Genomic DNA, 19,237 nt, shown 5'->3' on the forward strand with positions numbered 1-19,237 from the left:
AGTTTCCGTTTCAGCCCCACTGCATGACATTGCACAGGTGTCTTTTGCTCTGATGCTGGAACAACCAAAGCCTTGTGAGTGGATTTGGTTGACGAAAATTGGAAAAAGGAGCTTGTCATGTATCTATATGTGTCACTTGTTTCAGTCATTGGACTGAGGCCATGCTGAAGCACTGCTTTGAATAGTTTTAGTCAAACAAATTAACTCTAAGGACTTATGGACTAACATCTACTCAATCGGAAAGCTGAACTGTAAGTACATATATATATATATATATATATATATATATATATATATACAATGGGCTTCTTTCACATGGCTTTGATTAGCCCAGGTTTATAATAGAAAACACTTGCCCAAAGTACCATGTAGTAGAACTGAACCCAGAACCATGAGGTTGAGAAGCCAAAACAAAACAATGTGTGCATGCATGCATGTTCCATGTGATTTCTTATCAGGTCATAAATAGAAGATGGTCCAATGCTGTATGGAATGCATCAACTTTTCATCTTTCAACATCAACAGGGTAGATTCTAACAAGGTACAAACAATGGAAAGGAACATCATTCTTGCAGATTTAGCTGCCAACTACTGTAGCCTGTAGGTTGATAAGTTGGTACATAGTGATGGTATATGCTTGATAGAACAGGAAAAACAAATACGAGACATAACTTCTGCTAGAGGACAGGAACAGACATATGCATCAAAGGTTAGCTGAGGTCCGAACTCAACCATGCAAACCTACCTCACTAAGGAAATAGCAAGAAACGTTTTGTCATATAGCTGATGGTAGGCTCCCAACAGACAGGTATAATTTTTCCTCACTCAGCTAGTCTGTCACATGATGGGATGGATAGCCTGCAACTAGGTCAACGTGTAACAAGGTCATGTGATTCCTTGTAGGAAACAGGCATAAAAGTCAATATGCGCCTATTTAATCTTAAACAAGCAAACTGTGAACATACTTGTGATATAGTTTCTTTAGCAGAGCTGGGTGATTTGTGTTGAGAGTTTGGAAGGAGTCCGTGTTCTGCTGATGAGAGTCATGCTATCTCTGGACTATTCTCAGGAAAAAAAAAAATAATAATATCAGCAGGATGGCCAAGTTTATCGACAAGGACCAGGACATTCATTAATGGCAAGCTAGTGGGTCAATAAAGCAGATGAAAGGTGACAGGATCCACAACCAGATGTGTGTAGATGAGGACATCAGGTACATTTTCTATGAGATGAGGAAAGGGCATTACATGTCTGGCAGACTCTGAGAGAATGGTGACCCCATAGCTCTCCTGATTCAAACCATGAGTGATGGGGTCAGTGACCCCAAAATGCCAACTCATCAGGGGTTGCCTTGCCAGTGCCACCTGATCATAACCTGCAGTTGTTTCCATGGCTACTGAGGGGAGTCTTTGGGTTTGATACCCCTACTGGAATGTGTGTGTATTTGTATATATATGTGTGTGTGAATGTGTATGTATACATGTGTAAATGTGTGTTGTGTGTGTATGTTTGCGTATGTGTGTTGTGTTGTTTTGTCTGAGACTTTGTTATTGTTCTAGTTTGTGACTTTGTTTTTCTTTGTTTTCTGGCACAAACTTTATGTGTGTGTGTGTGTGTGCGTGCGTATACACATACACACGGGCGTGTGTATACATTTTAACATGACTGAAAAGATTAAGAGTTTTAGTTTGCAATCATGATTTTGTTTCTCAATTCAGAGGTCAGAGTTTCGATGCCTGTGCGGTGTAAGTTGGGCTTAGAATCGTTCACTCTAGCCTAGGATCGCCCCACCCAACACACACACACACACACACACACACGTGAGTTTGTGTTTGTGCGAGCGGAACTGTACTGTGACTCATTTGTTCTCACGTTACTCATACCAAAATGACTGTTCATCTGAGGAGTGGAGCAGTCAGACGAACCAGTTGTGGTTTGTAGCGAAGTATTATCAGAGTGAGATTCTGTTCAACCCTCACAGTTAGTCGTCAACATGGACTGATTTGAACCGATCGTTGACGATTAGGAAGAAACAGGGAGAAAAACCACACTGGAGGTGAGAAACTGCTGATATTTCATTATAAACCTCAGATAACATTTCTCTCGGTCCCGTCCATACATTAATCCCTCTCTATTATCATGTTATATTGTTAAGGTTCTTCTTTAAAGGGTTTTGTCTATCTTCTGGGGTCATACATACACACCCTTCGTCTACATCGATTTATACCGATGTATATATACATTTATATACACACACTACTATATATGTGTCTGTTAGATAATGTTTAACATTTTTCTTAATTAACTCAATGAGGAATTGTATATTTGTATGTTAACGTCATGTTACACACACAACACATCACACGCACACACACATTAATTACACACACACACCAATACAGACGTATGTATGTCTATGACTACATCATCGAAGGGGTGTGACTGCAGTGGAACTGTTATTTCTTGTATGTCCATTGACCACGGGTGAGACACACCTGTGTTCAAGTCACTTCCTCGGACTCTGTCATATCTCTGACTTTGTACATTTTATAATTTGTTATTGTTTGTGTGCAGCCTTAGGTCTACTAGGATTGGGCACGCCTATTATTATTCCAACCGTGACCGTTTCAGCTTTATTTTTGTCAGACGTAAGAGAGCCATGTGTCCTCGTTTTAAATTAATTGAATTGGGAGAGATTTGGTTGCTATGTTTTGCATGTCGAGCGACCAGATTCCCTCGTAAATGTCACAGGATGGGAAAAGGTTGTATGAGGGGTAAAATAGGTCGGGAGTGTTTAGATTACGACTGCTTCGTGTGTGTGTGTGTGTAAGAGAGAGAGAGAAATTCTGGGTTTATTTCTTTCCACGTTCGATAGTCTGTATACGTACACTCCTTCATGTGTGTGTGTGTTTATGTATAAGACTAGCCATGTGGGGAAGTTTGTTTTGCAGCCACATGGCCCCGGAGCTTGATTCCACAAACCCAGGGACCCACAGCACAGGCAGTCGTCATCTACCCTGACATTGGGTTGACAAAGGCCATTTGCTTGTGAGCGAATGTGTCGATAGCAAAGTCCGACTTGTCATTCTTTTCAGTCAGCACGATGTGTGTGTGTGTGTGTCTGGAGATATATGATAAACACAAGATACAGTTTATTTCTATCATTTGTTCCTTACTTGCGTTTCACCATTCTGATTATTTTCTTTGCTTTCGATTTGGATGTTCCAAGGGCAATTGGACGCAGAACCACAGCAGTCCACCAGGGAAACACTTCATTGCATTACAATTGACACAAATCGAATGCTTGATCTGTGTATCATAATGCTTGTGTTTATCGTCATTTTGCTCTGATATTGGCTCTGTATATCATAAACCAGTAAAACTACAAAGTTATAATAACTACACCACTTTACTGGCAGCAGATTGGGTAATAATAGTCGATATGCAGCTCTTTGCTCACCAGTCAACATCGAACTGTACACACAAGATATACCATGAGTATATATAAATATATGTGTTTGTGTGAACACACACACACACACACACACACTGTATCCCCTGTTATAGGGGACCCCAATTCAAGGTGAATTTCAGTATACCACAATAAATCATTGGAGTCTTTGTTTTGTTTTTCGTTGTTGTTTTTTTATTCTTCTTTGACCCCAATTTAGTGTGGCCCTGTTTTTCTGATTCCATATCTCCAGCATCTCTTTATCGTGAGATGCTCTTTATGTTATCTTCCTCAACAACTCACAGGAATAAACCTAAATACATCATCATTTAACAGAACTGTAACAAGGTGATACCTTGTATTCATTCTCTCCCTTTGTGTTCTGAGTTCAAATCACAGCATGGCCTACCTGGGTGGTAGATTGAATGTGCCATTTGGTGTAACACCACCACCTAGTCCTTTGCTACCTTTAGCAGACCCCACTTTTGCCAGGATGCCAATTAATGTCTCAGAGTTAGGGATAGCATCCACTCATCCCATCCCTATCTCAGAGACCCTGTAAAGGGACAGGGGCACTGACTTCCTTCCTAGCTAGAAGTTAAAAAAAAAGCAACTGTTATATTGATCACAACAATCCCTGTTATCTCACCATGCACTTACAAAAAGGAACAATAACTACAGTATGCCATACAAAACAAAAGCAGATAAGAAAACATTTGTAGACAACTCGTGGTGTACAATATTGCTCAGAAAATTGATGATTAATGATGGAAGCAATGCTAAAATAACCTATAGATAATACCTAATCACAAACTAAAATAAATGCGGAAATGATGAAGTGCAAATTCACTCCATTCAAATTGTAACAATAGTATTGACACCAATTACATTGATTCTGTTTAATATAAACAGGCAACAACACATCAACATCACTTCATCCTGAAGACGAAACTATAAATGTCTAGAAATGTTAGTTATGGGTTTAGGGATTTCTCTGTTCAAATAAACTACAAAGGACTCATTTGAAAATAGGATCTTAAAAAAACCTTGAAAAGAAAAGAGAAGAGTACAGTCATGATTCCAATACAACACGCACACACACGCACACACACACACGCACGCACACACATACACACACACAGAGATAAAGATAAATGTATTTTAAAATAGATATAGAAAAATGTATATTTAGATATAGATAAATAACTCTGTGTGTGTACAAGGGTTGGACAAAATAATGGAAACTCTTTGTTGAATGGAAGTTTTATTCAGTAACATGGAGTTGGTCCAACTTTGGCATCAAAGAATTCACTCATTCAAGTTCTGGACGGTTGTTAGGGAAATTTCCAGCCATTCTTTTCGAAAAGCCTGCTTTAGTTCTTTCTGCAATAATAGGGGAGGGAAACATCTCTTCATTTGCTGCTCCTTATTGTATCCTAAATGTTTGATTATATTGAGATCCAGAGATTGTTGGTGGCCAATCCCAATCCAAGTGATCTACTCCATCTTTGTGCTCTTCACACCAATTCCGAATAACATTAGCCATGGGAATCAGTGCATTGTCAATCTTGGAAGCTTGTTCTACCATCAGGGAATAATGTTTGGTACCATAGGATGGACATGGTCAGCCAAAATACTCAGATAATCCTTGGCATTGACTCTGCCATGTAGAATAACAAAACAGCCAAGAGAATTCCATGATACGTCTGCCCAAATCATCACAGAGTCAGCTCCATGATTCATGGAAGGGACCAAAGAGTCAGGGCTGAAGCCTTCTTTGGACTGTCTCCAAAGTGGGGAAAACGGAGTCAATGATGATTCATCAAAGAAAATAACATTGTTCCATTGACCACTTCTGGACACCACTTTGCTGCTTATCAATGTTGATGGGGAGCAGAAGACATTTAGCACTTGCAGCCGTCCCATGCTATTTAGTTGTATGGAGCTCATAACAAATGGTTTTTGTTGACACAGGGTTGGCAAAGGTGGTGTTCTAGCTCCTCTCTCATTTTTGCTGCCATAGTTCCCATGGTTTCTAGACACAATATACATTCTTCATTATTCTTCAGTCCATTTTTGTGATCTTTGCCTTCCATACAGAATTATACTTGCCAGAGCTGGTTGTACTTTGGTATGGGAATGCCAACATGATTTTAGCGACTGTACTTCAAACATAAAACAATTGGAGGAATTCTGCTTTATACACAGCATATAACTGGTCTGAACTTTGTAAAGAGTTTGGGGAGAAAGTTACTTCTGGCTTCTTTTGCCGAGGAATAGGTAGAGTACCTTTGTGTTATGTTGGTGACTTAGATATAGTACCTCTCTATGTATGTTTATATGTGTGTGTGTGTGTGGGGGGGGGGGTTAATTAAGATAAATATAAGAATTATCCAAGCTGAAACATGTATTGATATATTAGAGATATAAAAATATATGAATACTAAAAATATACATGGACATATAGATGTATGAATATATAAACATAATAATAATGGAATATAGATTAAAAAAAACGTTTTTTTTTTTAAATTAAAATATGGTATAGAGAAAATAATAGGCCTTAAAAAGAGTTTTGGGTTACGTGTTAGAAGAAAATAAAGTATTCCAATGATCATTTCTGGGGTTCATTCATTGAAGTAACAAATGAAGATTCATTTTCAGAGAATGTCTTCTTCATCAGGGAAAAATGATGTTTACATTAGATGTGCATTCGGGGCCCACGTCTCACTACTCTGTAGAATTGCTGTCTGTATTCATGCATCAAAATGTTGGCTGTTAATCATTGTACACATTCTTCAATGTTATTTTGTTGTAATATTTATATAATCTTTTCCTGTGGGTCTGTATAAGTAACATCTCTGCTTCACTTTACAGACTCATATTCCAGCAACTACATGTGACCTGCTATGTCTAACTCGGATCAAATATCATCAAAGCTTCCAGGTTTTTAGTCCAGCCACTTCTGAGATTGAACTGCTGCTCTACTGATTCGCTTCTCTCTCTCTCTCACACACGATCCCCCCCCCTCCTCAACCAATATTCCACCTCTCTCTTGGATTCTTATTATTGGCAACAACAACAACAACAATTGAAATTATAGCATCAATCACAACCCCAGCCAACAGCTCACACACAAACATAACGTTATCAACCCCCCATCCCCACCACCTCCCACCAAGGGTCACACTGCATTAAAAAGGATCAACTGATGATATGAAGGATGTCTAGTAAAGAAATTGATATCAAAGTGGTGCTGTTAGGGACAGCCATGGTTGGAAAGACCAGTTTAGTAGACAGATATCTACATGAGAGATATCTTGGAGACACAGTTCCTTACCAAAATGTAAGTATAATTCTAGTGACTGTATAAGGTGCTTGCCACCATCATCATCCTCTTCTCCATCATCAAAGTTTTTAGACAGATTACCCACCCATATCATCCCTAATTCATGTCATCAGAAGATATTCTAAGCAACCCCCCCCCCCCGTCATTTTTCCCTTCCATATTTCTTTACATTCTTGATATTTTCTTCATCCTCAGACAATTGGTGGTGCTTTTGGCCAGAAGACACTAGAAGTCTGTGGGAAACTCATTCGTTTAGGGATCTGGGTAAGTGAACTAATCTTACATTACCATGGCAATATAAGGGCTCCTGTAGAGGTGTGGGGGTGGAACTCACAGTTGAAGGTTCCACATAAATGCATTGGCTTCCTACCCACCCACCCACACAGTTACCTCACTGTATACCCTACACCCTTACACCTGATTGTATACTCACACTGTGTCACTTTACCTCATTGATTATCATCTCTCTCTCTCTCCCCCAGGACACAGCTGGTAGTGAAAGATATGCATCACTAAGTCGCATCTACTACCGAGATGCTGGAGCAGCGATTGTGTGTTATGATTTGTCAGATAAAAATACATTGGAACGAGCCAAGTTTTGGATTGAGGAACTGAAGAATAATGAATCGGTTTGTCAGAAATTTTGGTATTGATTCTTTCTGTCTGTGTGTCTTGCATTTTCTGTATGGTGTATGGCTCTCTCTCTCTCTCTCTCTCTCTCTCTCTCTCCCTCTCTCTCTCTCTCTCTCTATCTCTCTCTCTCTCTCTCTCTCTCTCTCTCTCTCTCTCTCTCTCTCTCTCTCTCTCTCTCTTATATATATATATATATATATATATATATAAGGTGTGGAAGCAAGGACTAGGATCGAAGGGCCTTAGAGTCAACCTAGCAAAAACCAAAATCCTAATAAGTAGGAAGGTAGATAAAACACAAACCCCTTCAGGTAGATGGCCCTGCTCAGTATGCAGTAAAGGAGTAGGTAGTAACTCTATAAGATGTACCCGGTGCAAGCTATGGACACATAAGAGGTGCAGCAACATCAAAGGCAGATTAACTACAAAGTTAGTTTTTGTATGTGGCAGATGTTCAGGTGCAATAAACACTGTAAACAAACAGGAAACAACTTCTATCTCATTCCAGGGAGAAAAACTAGAGGTAGTCGATAGCTTCCGCTATCTGGGTGACCAAGTTAGTAGTGGGGGTGGGTGCGCTGAAAGTGTAGCTGCGAGAATAAGAATAGCCTGGGCCAAGTTTAGAGAGCTCTTACCTCTGCTGGCGACAAAGGGACTCTCACTCAGGGTAAAAGGCAGACTGTATGATGCATGTGTACGAACAGCCATGCTACATGGCAGTGAAACATGGGCTGTGACTGCTGAGGACATGCATAAGCTCGCAAGGAATGAAGCCAGTATGCTCCGCTGGATGTGTAATGTAAATGTGCATACCCGTCAGAGTGTAAGTATCTTGAGAGAAAAGCTGAACATAAGAAGTGTCAGTAGTGGTGTGCAAGAGAGACGATTGCGCTGGTTTGGACATGTGGTGAGAATGAATGAGGATAGCTGCGTGAAAAAGTGCCACTCCCTAACAGTTGAGGGAACCCGTGGAAGAGGTAGGCCCAGGAAGACCTGGGCTGAGGTGGTGAGGCAAGACCTTCGAACATTGGGCCTCACCGAGGCGATGACTACTGACTGAGACCTTTGGAAATGTGCTGTGCATGAGAAGACCCGGCAAGCCAAGTGAGATCGTTGCCAGTGCCCCTGGACTGGCTCTTGTGCGGGTGGCACATAAGATGTACCATCCTGAGCGTGACCGTTGCCAGTACCGCCTGACTGGCCTTGTAGGGTTTTCGAGCGAGATCGTTGCCAGTGCCCCTGGACTGGCTCTTGTGCGGGTGGCACATAAAAGACACCATTTCGAGCATGGCCGTTTTCGTGCGGGTGACGCGTAAAAGCACCCACTACACTCTATGAGTGGTTGGCGTTAGGAAGGGCATCCAGCTGTAGAAACTCTGCCAAATTAGATTGGAGCCTGGTGTAGCCATCCGGTTGCACCAGTCCTCAGTTAAATCGTCCAACCCATGCTAGCATGGAAAGCGGACGTTAAACGATGATGATGATGATGATGATGTATATGCTGTGTTTAATTTCTGTCTCTTTGTATAGCCTTCATCAGGTTTGCCCATTATAGCTTATTTAATATACCATTATTCATCTTTATGGTTCAAATACACGCCATTTGTTTCTTTTAGCTTATTTTCACTTGTTGGGGACTGGGAGTTGTGGCGATTTGCTGCTCTTGAGAAGGCATGTCAAGCTAAGGAAAATCGTGGCCATCCCTACATACAGGCATGTCCTTTACAGGTATCAGTGCCACATAAAATGTACTCCTGCTGCTGATGCTGTATAAATGCATCCATGCTAGTGGCACATTAAAAGCACCCAGCACACTCTGTTCAGTGGTTGGCATAAGGAAAGGCATCCAGCTGCAGAAACCCTGCCAAAACAGACAACCAGGGTCTGGTCAGCTCCCTGACTGGCCAGCTCCTGTCAGACTGTCCTACTCATGCCAGCATGCAAAACAGGCGTTAAACAATGATGTTGATGTGTGTGTGTGTGCCATTATTTTACACCTGCTCTCTCTACTGGCATATGTTGAGGGTGGGGGAGGTATTACCACAGGGATCACTGCCTTTACATGTTATGCTATGTTGTATGGGGAGTCTGTACACCCCCGTCATTGGCTGAGTGAACTATACTAGTTAGTATAAATGAGCAGGCACAGAACAGTCTGAGAAGAGTGTCATGTAGTGTAGAGGTCGTAGGAATTATTGAATCGAGATATTGTGGAGTGTTTGTTGAAGATACACAGTTGGAGAGTAATCAGAGAAGATCAGGAACATTTGATATTGTAATAGTTCAGAGATAACAGTGACGACGAGAAGTCGTATCATATTATGTAAAGGTGGGAAGGAGGAGGAGATTGGGAGGGTTGGTTTGTAAAAGGAGGACACCAAAACTGGGCAAGAAGGTGTGAAGGTGGTTGCTATGGCATTGAGGTGGATCCGACCACTCCTGTTAATCGGGACAAAACCCAGATTTAAAACATTTGATGATGATGATGATTCTATATTGTATTTCAGTGTTTATGTCTTTCAAATTTCTTCTGTAATTGTAGCCTATAAGTTTGTCTGTCTGTTTGTCTACTCATACACACACCAGAAAAGTGACAACACACATTTTAATAAGTTCTTGAGCAAGTCCTTCCACTTAACAGACTCCTTAGTTGCAGTCAGTCTTTGTCCCTTGTTTCAACATGTGTCACTTATTTGCAGGACTGCAGGCTGTATTTGTGTGGTACCAAAAAGGACCTTCTTCAAACACAACCTTGTCCCCAAAAGGTCCAGCGAGGAGATGCAGAAGCTCTAGGGGACAGTAAGTTTCTTCTATTTGAATTGTTGTTGATGTTGTTTAAGGCAGTGGGTTGGCAGGAGCCCTACCCCGACCCCACCAAACCAAATGCGACATTTTGTCTGCCTTTACATTCTGAGTTCAAATTTGCCTTTCATCCTTTCGGGGTCAATAAAATAAGTACCAGTTGCACACTGGGGTCAATGTAATTGATTTACCCCTTCCCGCAAAATTACTAACCTCGTGCCCATATGTGAAACCCTTTTTATTGAGAATCATTTGCACGCTGGGCAAAATGCATAGCGACATTTCATATACCTTTACGCTCTGAGTTCAAATTCTGCTGAGGTCAGCTTTGCCTTTCATTCTTTCTGGGTCAATAAAATAAGTACCAGTTGCACACTGGGTTCGATTTAATTGACTGGCACTCTCCCCTGAACTTGCTGGCTTTGTGCTAAAATTTGAAGCCATTGTTATTATCATTATTAACTGCAGTGCATCTTGTGGTTGAGTATTCCACAGTCACATGTCTCCTTTATACAATCCTTTGGCAGAATAAGGGTAACACTGTGTGGCAAGGTGACTCCCTCCCGCCGACTATACTCCGTGCGTCTGGCTTTGCACACAGTTTCTGCCTGCCAAACCTTTAGCCTCAAACCTTTGGTCAACCTGAGGCAATGCTGTGGAATTGAACTCAGGATTGCAGTATTGCAAAACAATCTCCTTCAACAATCAGCACCCCCCCCCCCCCCAACCCCAACCCCAAACCCCCACCCCAATCTCAGGTGGATGTATATTACCCAGAATTCTCTATTTCTCTCTCCAACCAGATTTCTCTGCTGAAGTGTTTGAAACATCAAGTAAAACCGGAGAAAATATTAGTAAGTATTGTTGTTATGGTTACTAGATAGAACTGTTGTTGCTATGGTTACCAGGCATATTTCTATTGTTGCTATAGTTACAAAATAAAGCACTGTGGGTAGGCTACTTGACTGTTGTTGTTTAGCCCCAGGTCAGTCCTGGTTGATCAAGGACACTCTCACCATGCCTATCACGTTTTGTTTACTTCTTAGTGTAATGTATCTTGGACTACATTATCCAATGTGTCCTCCTTGTTTTTAAAATTGTAGAGTGTCATTTGAAGGAAATTTGGCTGCTGTTTCTAGCATCTAAGGTGACTGCATAGAGACTTCATCATTGGTTTATTTTCAGACGCTTGTTATTTAGCTACAGATTAGGCCTAAAATAATTCCATCCATGACCATGCCATCGTATTTTGTGACAGTCTGTCTTGGACTACATTATCCAATGTTCCCTTCCACTTCTGAGATGATGCTAGAGGTCGATTTTAGGCAGCTTTGGCGGTTATTTGTAGCATGTTGAACAAACATATAAAGACACATACCCCTACCAGGGTAAGTAGTGGTAGCACTCTATAACAAACAAGTGTTTCAGCTCCTTCTGTATTGGTTGGGTATGCTTTGGTGACACTCTCAACTAAAGGGGTCTGAGACTGACCAAAACTAGGTCCTTACATCAACCAATAAGACAAGGGTTTTGAAGGTTTATTTTAGAGTAACTGACGTTAGTAGAGTGGTTGTAAATAACATCCGTTGAGATTGTCTCTTTTTCAGTAGGGAGGGCTATATATATATATATATACTGTATCATGGTATCGACCAGACTATCAGCTGTTGTTATACATCACTCGTCACAATGTGCTTTGCATCATTTTAGCTTTCAACAATGCCACCCCACTGGTTCGGTGGGCAGGCCAACATACCCCCTGATTGGAAGGCTGGCCTGTCACAGGGTGACCCATTTACAGCTGAGCAGACTGGAGCAACATGAAATGGAGTGTTTTGCTCAAGACGTTGTCCAGTCCAGAAATCAAGCCCATGACCTAGCAATCACAAGTGCAATACCCCAACCACTGGCTACAAGCCTTCACACACGCATATATTTTATCTTAGATATATATATATATGTATGTATGTATATGGTGGGTGATAGTAGTTATGGCCAAGGGAGTGATATCACCTCTCTCTCTCTCTCTCTCTTTCATACCACATTGTCACCACATTAAATCATTACATCACATCATCATCATCATCATCATCACATGCCACCACACTGCATCACATCATCACATGACATATATCATCATCATCATCATTTAATGTTCACTTTCCATGCTGGCATGGGTTGGACAGTTTGAGTGGAACTGGCAAGGTCAGGATCTTTTGTCTGTCTTGGTATGGTTTCCCTGGCTGGATGCCCTTCCTATCACCCACCACTCAACAGAGTGGTCTTGGCATTAGGAATGGTATCCAGCCAGGGAAACCAAGTCAAAACAGACGCAGAGCCCAGGCAGCCCTCCAGCCTTGCCAGCCCCGGTCAAACTGTCCGACCCATGCCAGCATGGAAAGCAGATGTTAAAGGATGATGATGATGAGTATCCCCCAATGTTGTGTAAACCTCAAAGCTGTTTCTTTTGTTTTGCTTCAGAGGAATTATTTCTGAGAATCGCTGAAGATTACATCCAATTGTGGAAGAAGAATAAAACAATAGCTTTGTCACGAGGTGAGTTACTGTGGGGGGGACGGGGTATGTGTGGGTGAATGTGTCTACTTGTCTATTTGGGACACCTGAGACCTTTACCCTATATAGAATATGTTTGTGTGTCCACCTGTCTAGCAGTGACATTTGGCAATCTACAATTCACAGAGTTAGAGACTTGATGTCTTCCACTTTCGTTGAGATGGATAAATAGAAGCATCGCAGAGAGATTCTAAATGTACCAAAGCGTTATTTGAAACCCTCACCTCACTGATACTCTTGCTGCTGCTGCATTCCCTCTCCTAAGTATACACTACAGATGTGGAGCAGAGTATGTCTTAAGAAGGCAACTATAATGCACGTACACACACACACACGATTGTGTGGTTAAGAAGCTTGTTTCCCAACCATGTGATCTTGAGTTCAGTCCCACCGTATTGCACCTATGAACAAGTGTCTTCTTCTATAGCCCTGGGCCAATCAAAGCCTCACAAATGGATTTAATATACAAAAACTGAAAGAAGTCCATTATGTATAAAACAAAAACAGGAAAGTGGAAATTTTTCGGTATTATTTATTCTCCATTACACATGTTTCATTTGCTAATTGGAATTACAAAGATTTACATGTTACATAAACATGTAAGGAATTTTCTGTTAGAAATTTGTCAAACAGGAAAATTCTGATACAAAAATCACATTTGGATGAAGCATCTCATCATTGTTTAACATCCACTTTCCATGCTGGTATGGGTTGGATGGTTTGATATGGAACTGGCCAGTTGAGAGTTGTCCAAACTCCAGTTGTCTGGTTTCTATGGCTGGATGCCATTCCTAACTTAGTGACTTGTTAAACAGCTGGAACACTCACTGTCAAAATTGACAAAAGATCTGATTTTGAATTTTTTTCTTTTTTCCTTTTCTTCTCAAAGACCCTTGAAAAATTGTAAATAAATGTTGTGAAGTCGAATTTCCCCAATGTCCAATGTCTAACTCTAAATATTTTACTATTGTCTCCCGCTACTTCTCAGGAGCTGAATACGGTAACAGTGATGATGACTCAAGTGGTGAGCTCAACTGTAATGATGTCTTTCTGTGTGTCACAACTGCTTCTTATTGTTAACATTGCTTTCTGGCTACGGCCTTGTCCCTCTCCTGGCTACACTGCACCTTAGTGGTAACAGCTTTGCAGTATCATTGCATGTTATGTTGGTCATGTGAGGCACGAGTATGTCTTTTTCATTTGGAATGGCAACAGAATAGACAAACCTGTAGCTTTAAACTCTCTCAACACTATGTGCTTACTACAAAATTGTGTGATATGCTTTGTATATATATATATATATATATGTATATGTTTGTATGTATGTATATATATAATGCAACTGTATAAGTTTATACATGTATTGTATGTGTACATGTATAAAGTGGGCACCACTTATTGTATTCACTTTTGTAACTGAACTTTTTGATAGTAATAACCACTTGTTAACATTATATGTACATATATGTATGTATATATGCACATATATATATATATATATATATACATATTATTATATGTATTTATTTTCTCCTAGTTAATAAATAACTCAGACAAAATAAATTGGTTAATAGATACCAGGGTAGCAAAGATCACAAAATGACTGTGGTGTAACTCCTGTTTATGAGGTAGAAACTCCTTGTTATTTTGGGTACTTGAGTAAATATACAAATTTAGTGAATGGAGTAAAACGTATATGTTAACTGCATACTTTTATTTCCAAGTATGCAGTTAACATATGCGTTTTACTCCATTTACTAAATTTATATATATATATATATATATATATATTATTTATATTATTATATGATTGAACATCATGCACCCTCTTCCAAATAAGTTTTATCTCTCTCTCTCTCTATATATATATATATATATAGTTGTGTGTATTTACTTCATTTGTGGGCAAACAAGTCTACCAATGGTTTCATATAAAGAGATCTTCACAATTGTTTGAGCATGCCACATTAGTTAAGTGAGTGTATATAGTTGCATATCACTCTCAGCTCATATACAACTATGTATACACAGAATTGCTAAACCACCATGTTCACATTACCCGTTTGAGAAATGGTGAAATAAATTTAATATTTCAGCCAGGAAACCCTGGGTAGATGAATTTCATATCGTGTTGTTGAAATTAATAATAATAATAATAATAATAATAATAATCCTTTCTACTAATATGAGAGGGATTATTCTTATTGATAACATTAATGTTATGATGAAAATGTTTTTCTTTGTTTCTGGAGTTGTTTTGTTATTATAGGCACATGGACCGAAATTCTTGGGGGTGGCTAGTCAATTACATTGACCCCAGTGTGCAACTGGTACTTTGGACCCCAAACGAATGAAAGGCAAAATCAGTGTTGGTGGCATTTGAAGTTAGAACATAGAATTGTAAGAAATACTATGAAGCATTTTGTCTGGCACAGTTACAATTCTGCCAATTTGCCACTTTAATAATAATAATAATAATAATAATAATAACATACATGCAAACACACACACACATGTATGTATGTGTATAAATAGTTGTATACATTCAACAGACATTACACATCAAGCAATGGTTATATATTGATTGGTTAGTTTAGTCTGTCATGCATGGTGTTAACATCACTTGGTTTAGCCTGTCATTGTGCACTTCTAAATGGTGTTATTGATTGGTGTTATTGATCTGTCTGTGTTTCTGATTTAATGTTATCACATCTCTATTGTTGTTGTTGTTGGTGTTACAGTAATGAATTGTTTACTTCAAGTGATTGTACATCATATATATTACATATATATACATAAAACCACACACACACACACACAGTGCGAAGATGTTAGAATATCACACAATACATGTGTGAAAAACAAATGTATATAAAGAATACAAAATTAAACTTTGACGGCGTGTGCTGCTCTCAATTAATAATAATGATAATTCTTTCTACTAAAGGCAGTAGGCCTGAAATTTGGGTGGGGGGGAGGTGTTCTAGTTGATTACATTGATCCCCAATATGCAGTTGGTACTTATTTCATCAACCTCAAAGGCCAAAGTTGACCTCAGTAGAATTTGAATTCAGAATGTAAATATTGATAAAATGCCACTAAGCAGTTAGTCCGACATGATAACAATTCTGCCAATTTTGCTGCCTTTAATGGTTTCAAATTTTAGCACAAGGCCAGCAGTTTTAGAAGTGGGGATAAATCGATTACATTGACCCCCCCCCCCCCCCCAGTGCTGAACTTATGAAAGGCAAAGTTGACCTCAGCAAGATTTGAACTCTGAACATAAAAAGCCAGAATAAAATACCACCAGATATTTTATTCAGTGCTCTACCAATTCTGTTAGTCCACCATTTTGAGGGAGAACCAGTGTTTTTATGGACCCCTGTTAAGTACTGAGGAGATTATTACCAACTGATAGGGGTGTTTCTGGTTTCTTGAAATGATAAGTTTGGCTGGGTGTCTCAAACTACTGTGTTTTTAGGGGTGGACTTTGGGTGGGTGGGTGGGTGGGGGTGCTAAAGCCAGCAGTCATAGAATCCCTGTGGGGTACAACAAGGACCTCAGGTATTAATAACTTTGGAAAACTTAATTGTTAGAACAATGCCAGAGAAATTCTATAATTAATGGAGTGTCTGTAGTGAGGCCTAGCACAAATTGACATTGGCATTACTAGGTTGGTCCTTACTTCATCAAACCCAGAGGAATGACAGTTAGAATGTAAAAGGATGATTGTCAACACAGATCTACTCTCTGTGCTACCCAACCACCCTTAATAAACAATATAGAAAATTATGTCATATTGATTCTACTGGAGTATACATCTGTGGAGTACTCAGCCACTTGCCTGTTAATTGAGTGAGGTGATAATTCTGTTGAAGACAAAAGAGTCCACCACTGGCACTGTGCCACGTTTGTAGGTGGAGGTTGTAGAATTGTGCCACATTATATTACTGCTATTTACTTCTACATTGAACCCCGAGTGGGGAAAGAATAAACATCAGCTGTGGCAGGATTTGATCTAAGTTAATAAAACAATCCAGGGTTAATGGCTTTTGACTTTGAAATGAAGTGTGGGGGGGGGGGCAGGGGGGAGTAAAGTCAGTTGGAGTGACCTCAGTATATGTCTGGTATTTTAGTGATGCTGTATGGACGGAATGCTAAGTCAACCTTGGTGAGATTTGAACACAGGTGTAAGTAATTACATCCACAGTTTTTCTGTCTGTCTGTCTTTCCATATTGCTATGTTCTCATCACTAACTCTAAATTTCTCTCTTCCTGCCAGATTCTACCCACTCTATCAGATTAAACAACTACCATTTGCAGGATAAAGAAAAATACAAGTGTTGCTTGACCTCTTGACCTCACAATATTCACCACCTGACCACTGGCTATTCCAGCTGAACAATGGCTATTACCTTGGACAACCAACCGTCTTGCATTTTTCTGTTAACCGTTCCTATACTTTGAGGGGTAGACTCACCCACAGTAACACCACCTCCAGGCCGTTGGGTGCCTTGGACAGAGTCCACTCTGTCGTAAATATTCGGGCCAGTTGCCAATAACTCCTTGCCCCAGTCTCTGGGACCATCAAAACAGTCGTGGCCCCTACACTTCTTTCTCTTCTCACGTTCAAGCAAAAAAAAAAACAAAAAAAATACAACTCCTTTATTTCTTTCTGACATTTTGTAAAGAGAATTTTACCAATCAATATTTTGACTGTGATTACGTGATATATTGATTAACTTTGGTCAAACAGGGCAGGGGAGGGGTTGGTTACAAGATGTAACAGTTGTGATTGTAAGACAACTGTTGAAATAATTCTCTTATTGGTTTCAGTCATCCAGTTGTGGCCATACTAGGGCACTGATATACCCAAAACATTGAGCTAATAATTTACATCATCCTGTCAGTTGAACCAAGGACGTTGGTCAGGTATTTGACCAGTGGTCACTATCAGTTTGGTCTGGGGTTTAATGCATTGTGGGAAGGTGAATTGATCGTTTTTGTGATACAATGGGCAACACCAGAGTCACTAATGACTGCAGCACATATGATAAATTATCGTGTGTGTCTGTGGAAGAGGCTAATGACTTGCAGGTTACTGATAAATTATGATGTATGTGCATATACACATTTAGATATGTATATCTGTGTGTATATTTATGTGTATGTATGTGTGACTATAAAAATTTGTCCAAGTGTTGTTTGATAAACATTTTATGAAACAATTGCAAACAGATCCACTCAAATATCAATTAAGCAATAATTGACAAAACTTTAATTAACTCACAAACTGATCATAATTAAGTTTATTACTAAATAGACTAATTACAATCTGAGTAACTTCTTTAAAGACACATGTAATCTGAAATGTTTAAATTAATATTTTGTGGATGGAATTTGATGGAAGAAAAGGTGTGTGTGACAGTATGGTGGTATTGAGGTGATGTCTGAAGTTATTTTCCTTCATTTCAAATGCTAAATCAAATTCATTAAAGATTAATAAAATATGGATTTGACTGAAATAATGTCGTGGAGTGAATATCATTGACTAATAAAAAACCCTTAAAGGCATTGCCCCAGTGTAGCCACAGTCCATTGATTGAAACCAGTAAAAATATAAATCTCTATAATTTCTGATTAATAAAAACTTTGAATACTTGAAATCTGATGATGTCAGAGTCTCTTCTTCTTTTTTCATCTCACAACCTAGCTAAAACCAAAATCCTAATAAGTAGGAAGGTAGATAAAACACAAACCCCTTCAGGTAGATGGCCCTGCTCAGTATGTAGAAAAGGAGTAGGTAGTAACTCTATAAGATGTACCCGGTGCAAGCTATGGACACATAAGAGGTGCAGCAACATCAAAGGCAGGTTAACTAGCAAGTTAGTTTTTGTTTGTGGCAGATGTTCAGGTGCAATAAAGACTGCAAACAAACAGGAAACAACTTCTATCTCATTCCAGGGTGAAAAACTAGAGGTAGTCGATAGCTTCCGCTATCTGGGCGACCAAGTTAGTAGTGGGGGTGGGTGCGCTGAAAGTGTAGCTGCTAGAATAAGAATAGCCTGGGCAAAGTTTAGAGAGCTCTTACCCCTGCTGGCGACAAAGGGACTCTCACTCAGAGTAAAAGGCAGACTGTATGACGCATGCGTACGAACAACCATGCTACATGGCAGTGAAACATGGGCTGTAACTGCTGAGGACATACGTAAGCTCGCAAGGAATGAAGCCAGTATGCTCCGTTGGATGTGTAATGTCAATGTGAATACCCGTCAGAGTGTAAGTATCTTGAGAGAAAAGCTGAACATTAGAAGCATCAGTTGTGGCGTGCAAGAGAGACGATTGCGCTGGTATGGACATGTGGTGAGAATGGAGGAGGATAGCTGCGTGAAAAAGTGCCACACCCTAACAGTTGAGGGAACCCGTGG

At 39.8% G+C, this 19,237-nt stretch overlaps 1 protein-coding gene across 2 annotated transcripts; it reads left to right on the top strand.

Moving 5' to 3' along the window:
* Positions 1–917: 917 nt before the first annotated feature.
* LOC106870473 (ras-related protein Rab-24) lies at positions 918–18,475 on the top strand. Of its 2 annotated transcripts, XM_014916576.3 has the most exons (9): positions 936–2,056; positions 6,329–6,797; positions 6,996–7,064; positions 7,283–7,429; positions 10,133–10,232; positions 11,039–11,089; positions 12,717–12,791; positions 13,798–13,833; positions 17,092–18,475. In XM_014916576.3, exons 2-9 carry the CDS (start codon positions 6,675–6,677, stop codon positions 17,166–17,168), a joined length of 678 nt encoding a protein of 225 aa, XP_014772062.1. In that variant the 5' UTR covers positions 936–2,056; positions 6,329–6,674; the 3' UTR covers positions 17,169–18,475. The 2 variants fall into 2 exon arrangements, with proteins under 2 accessions (XP_014772063.1, XP_014772062.1); XM_014916577.3 differs by lacking the exon at positions 13,798–13,833 and having other exon boundaries at positions 918–2,056.
* The last annotated feature ends 762 nt before the right edge of the window (positions 18,476–19,237 follow it).

Source organism: Octopus bimaculoides, chromosome 14 (genome assembly GCF_046866305.1).
Source record: "Octopus bimaculoides isolate indiv1 chromosome 14, ASM4686630v1, whole genome shotgun sequence".
Taxonomy (NCBI): Eukaryota; Metazoa; Mollusca; class Cephalopoda; order Octopoda; family Octopodidae; genus Octopus; species Octopus bimaculoides.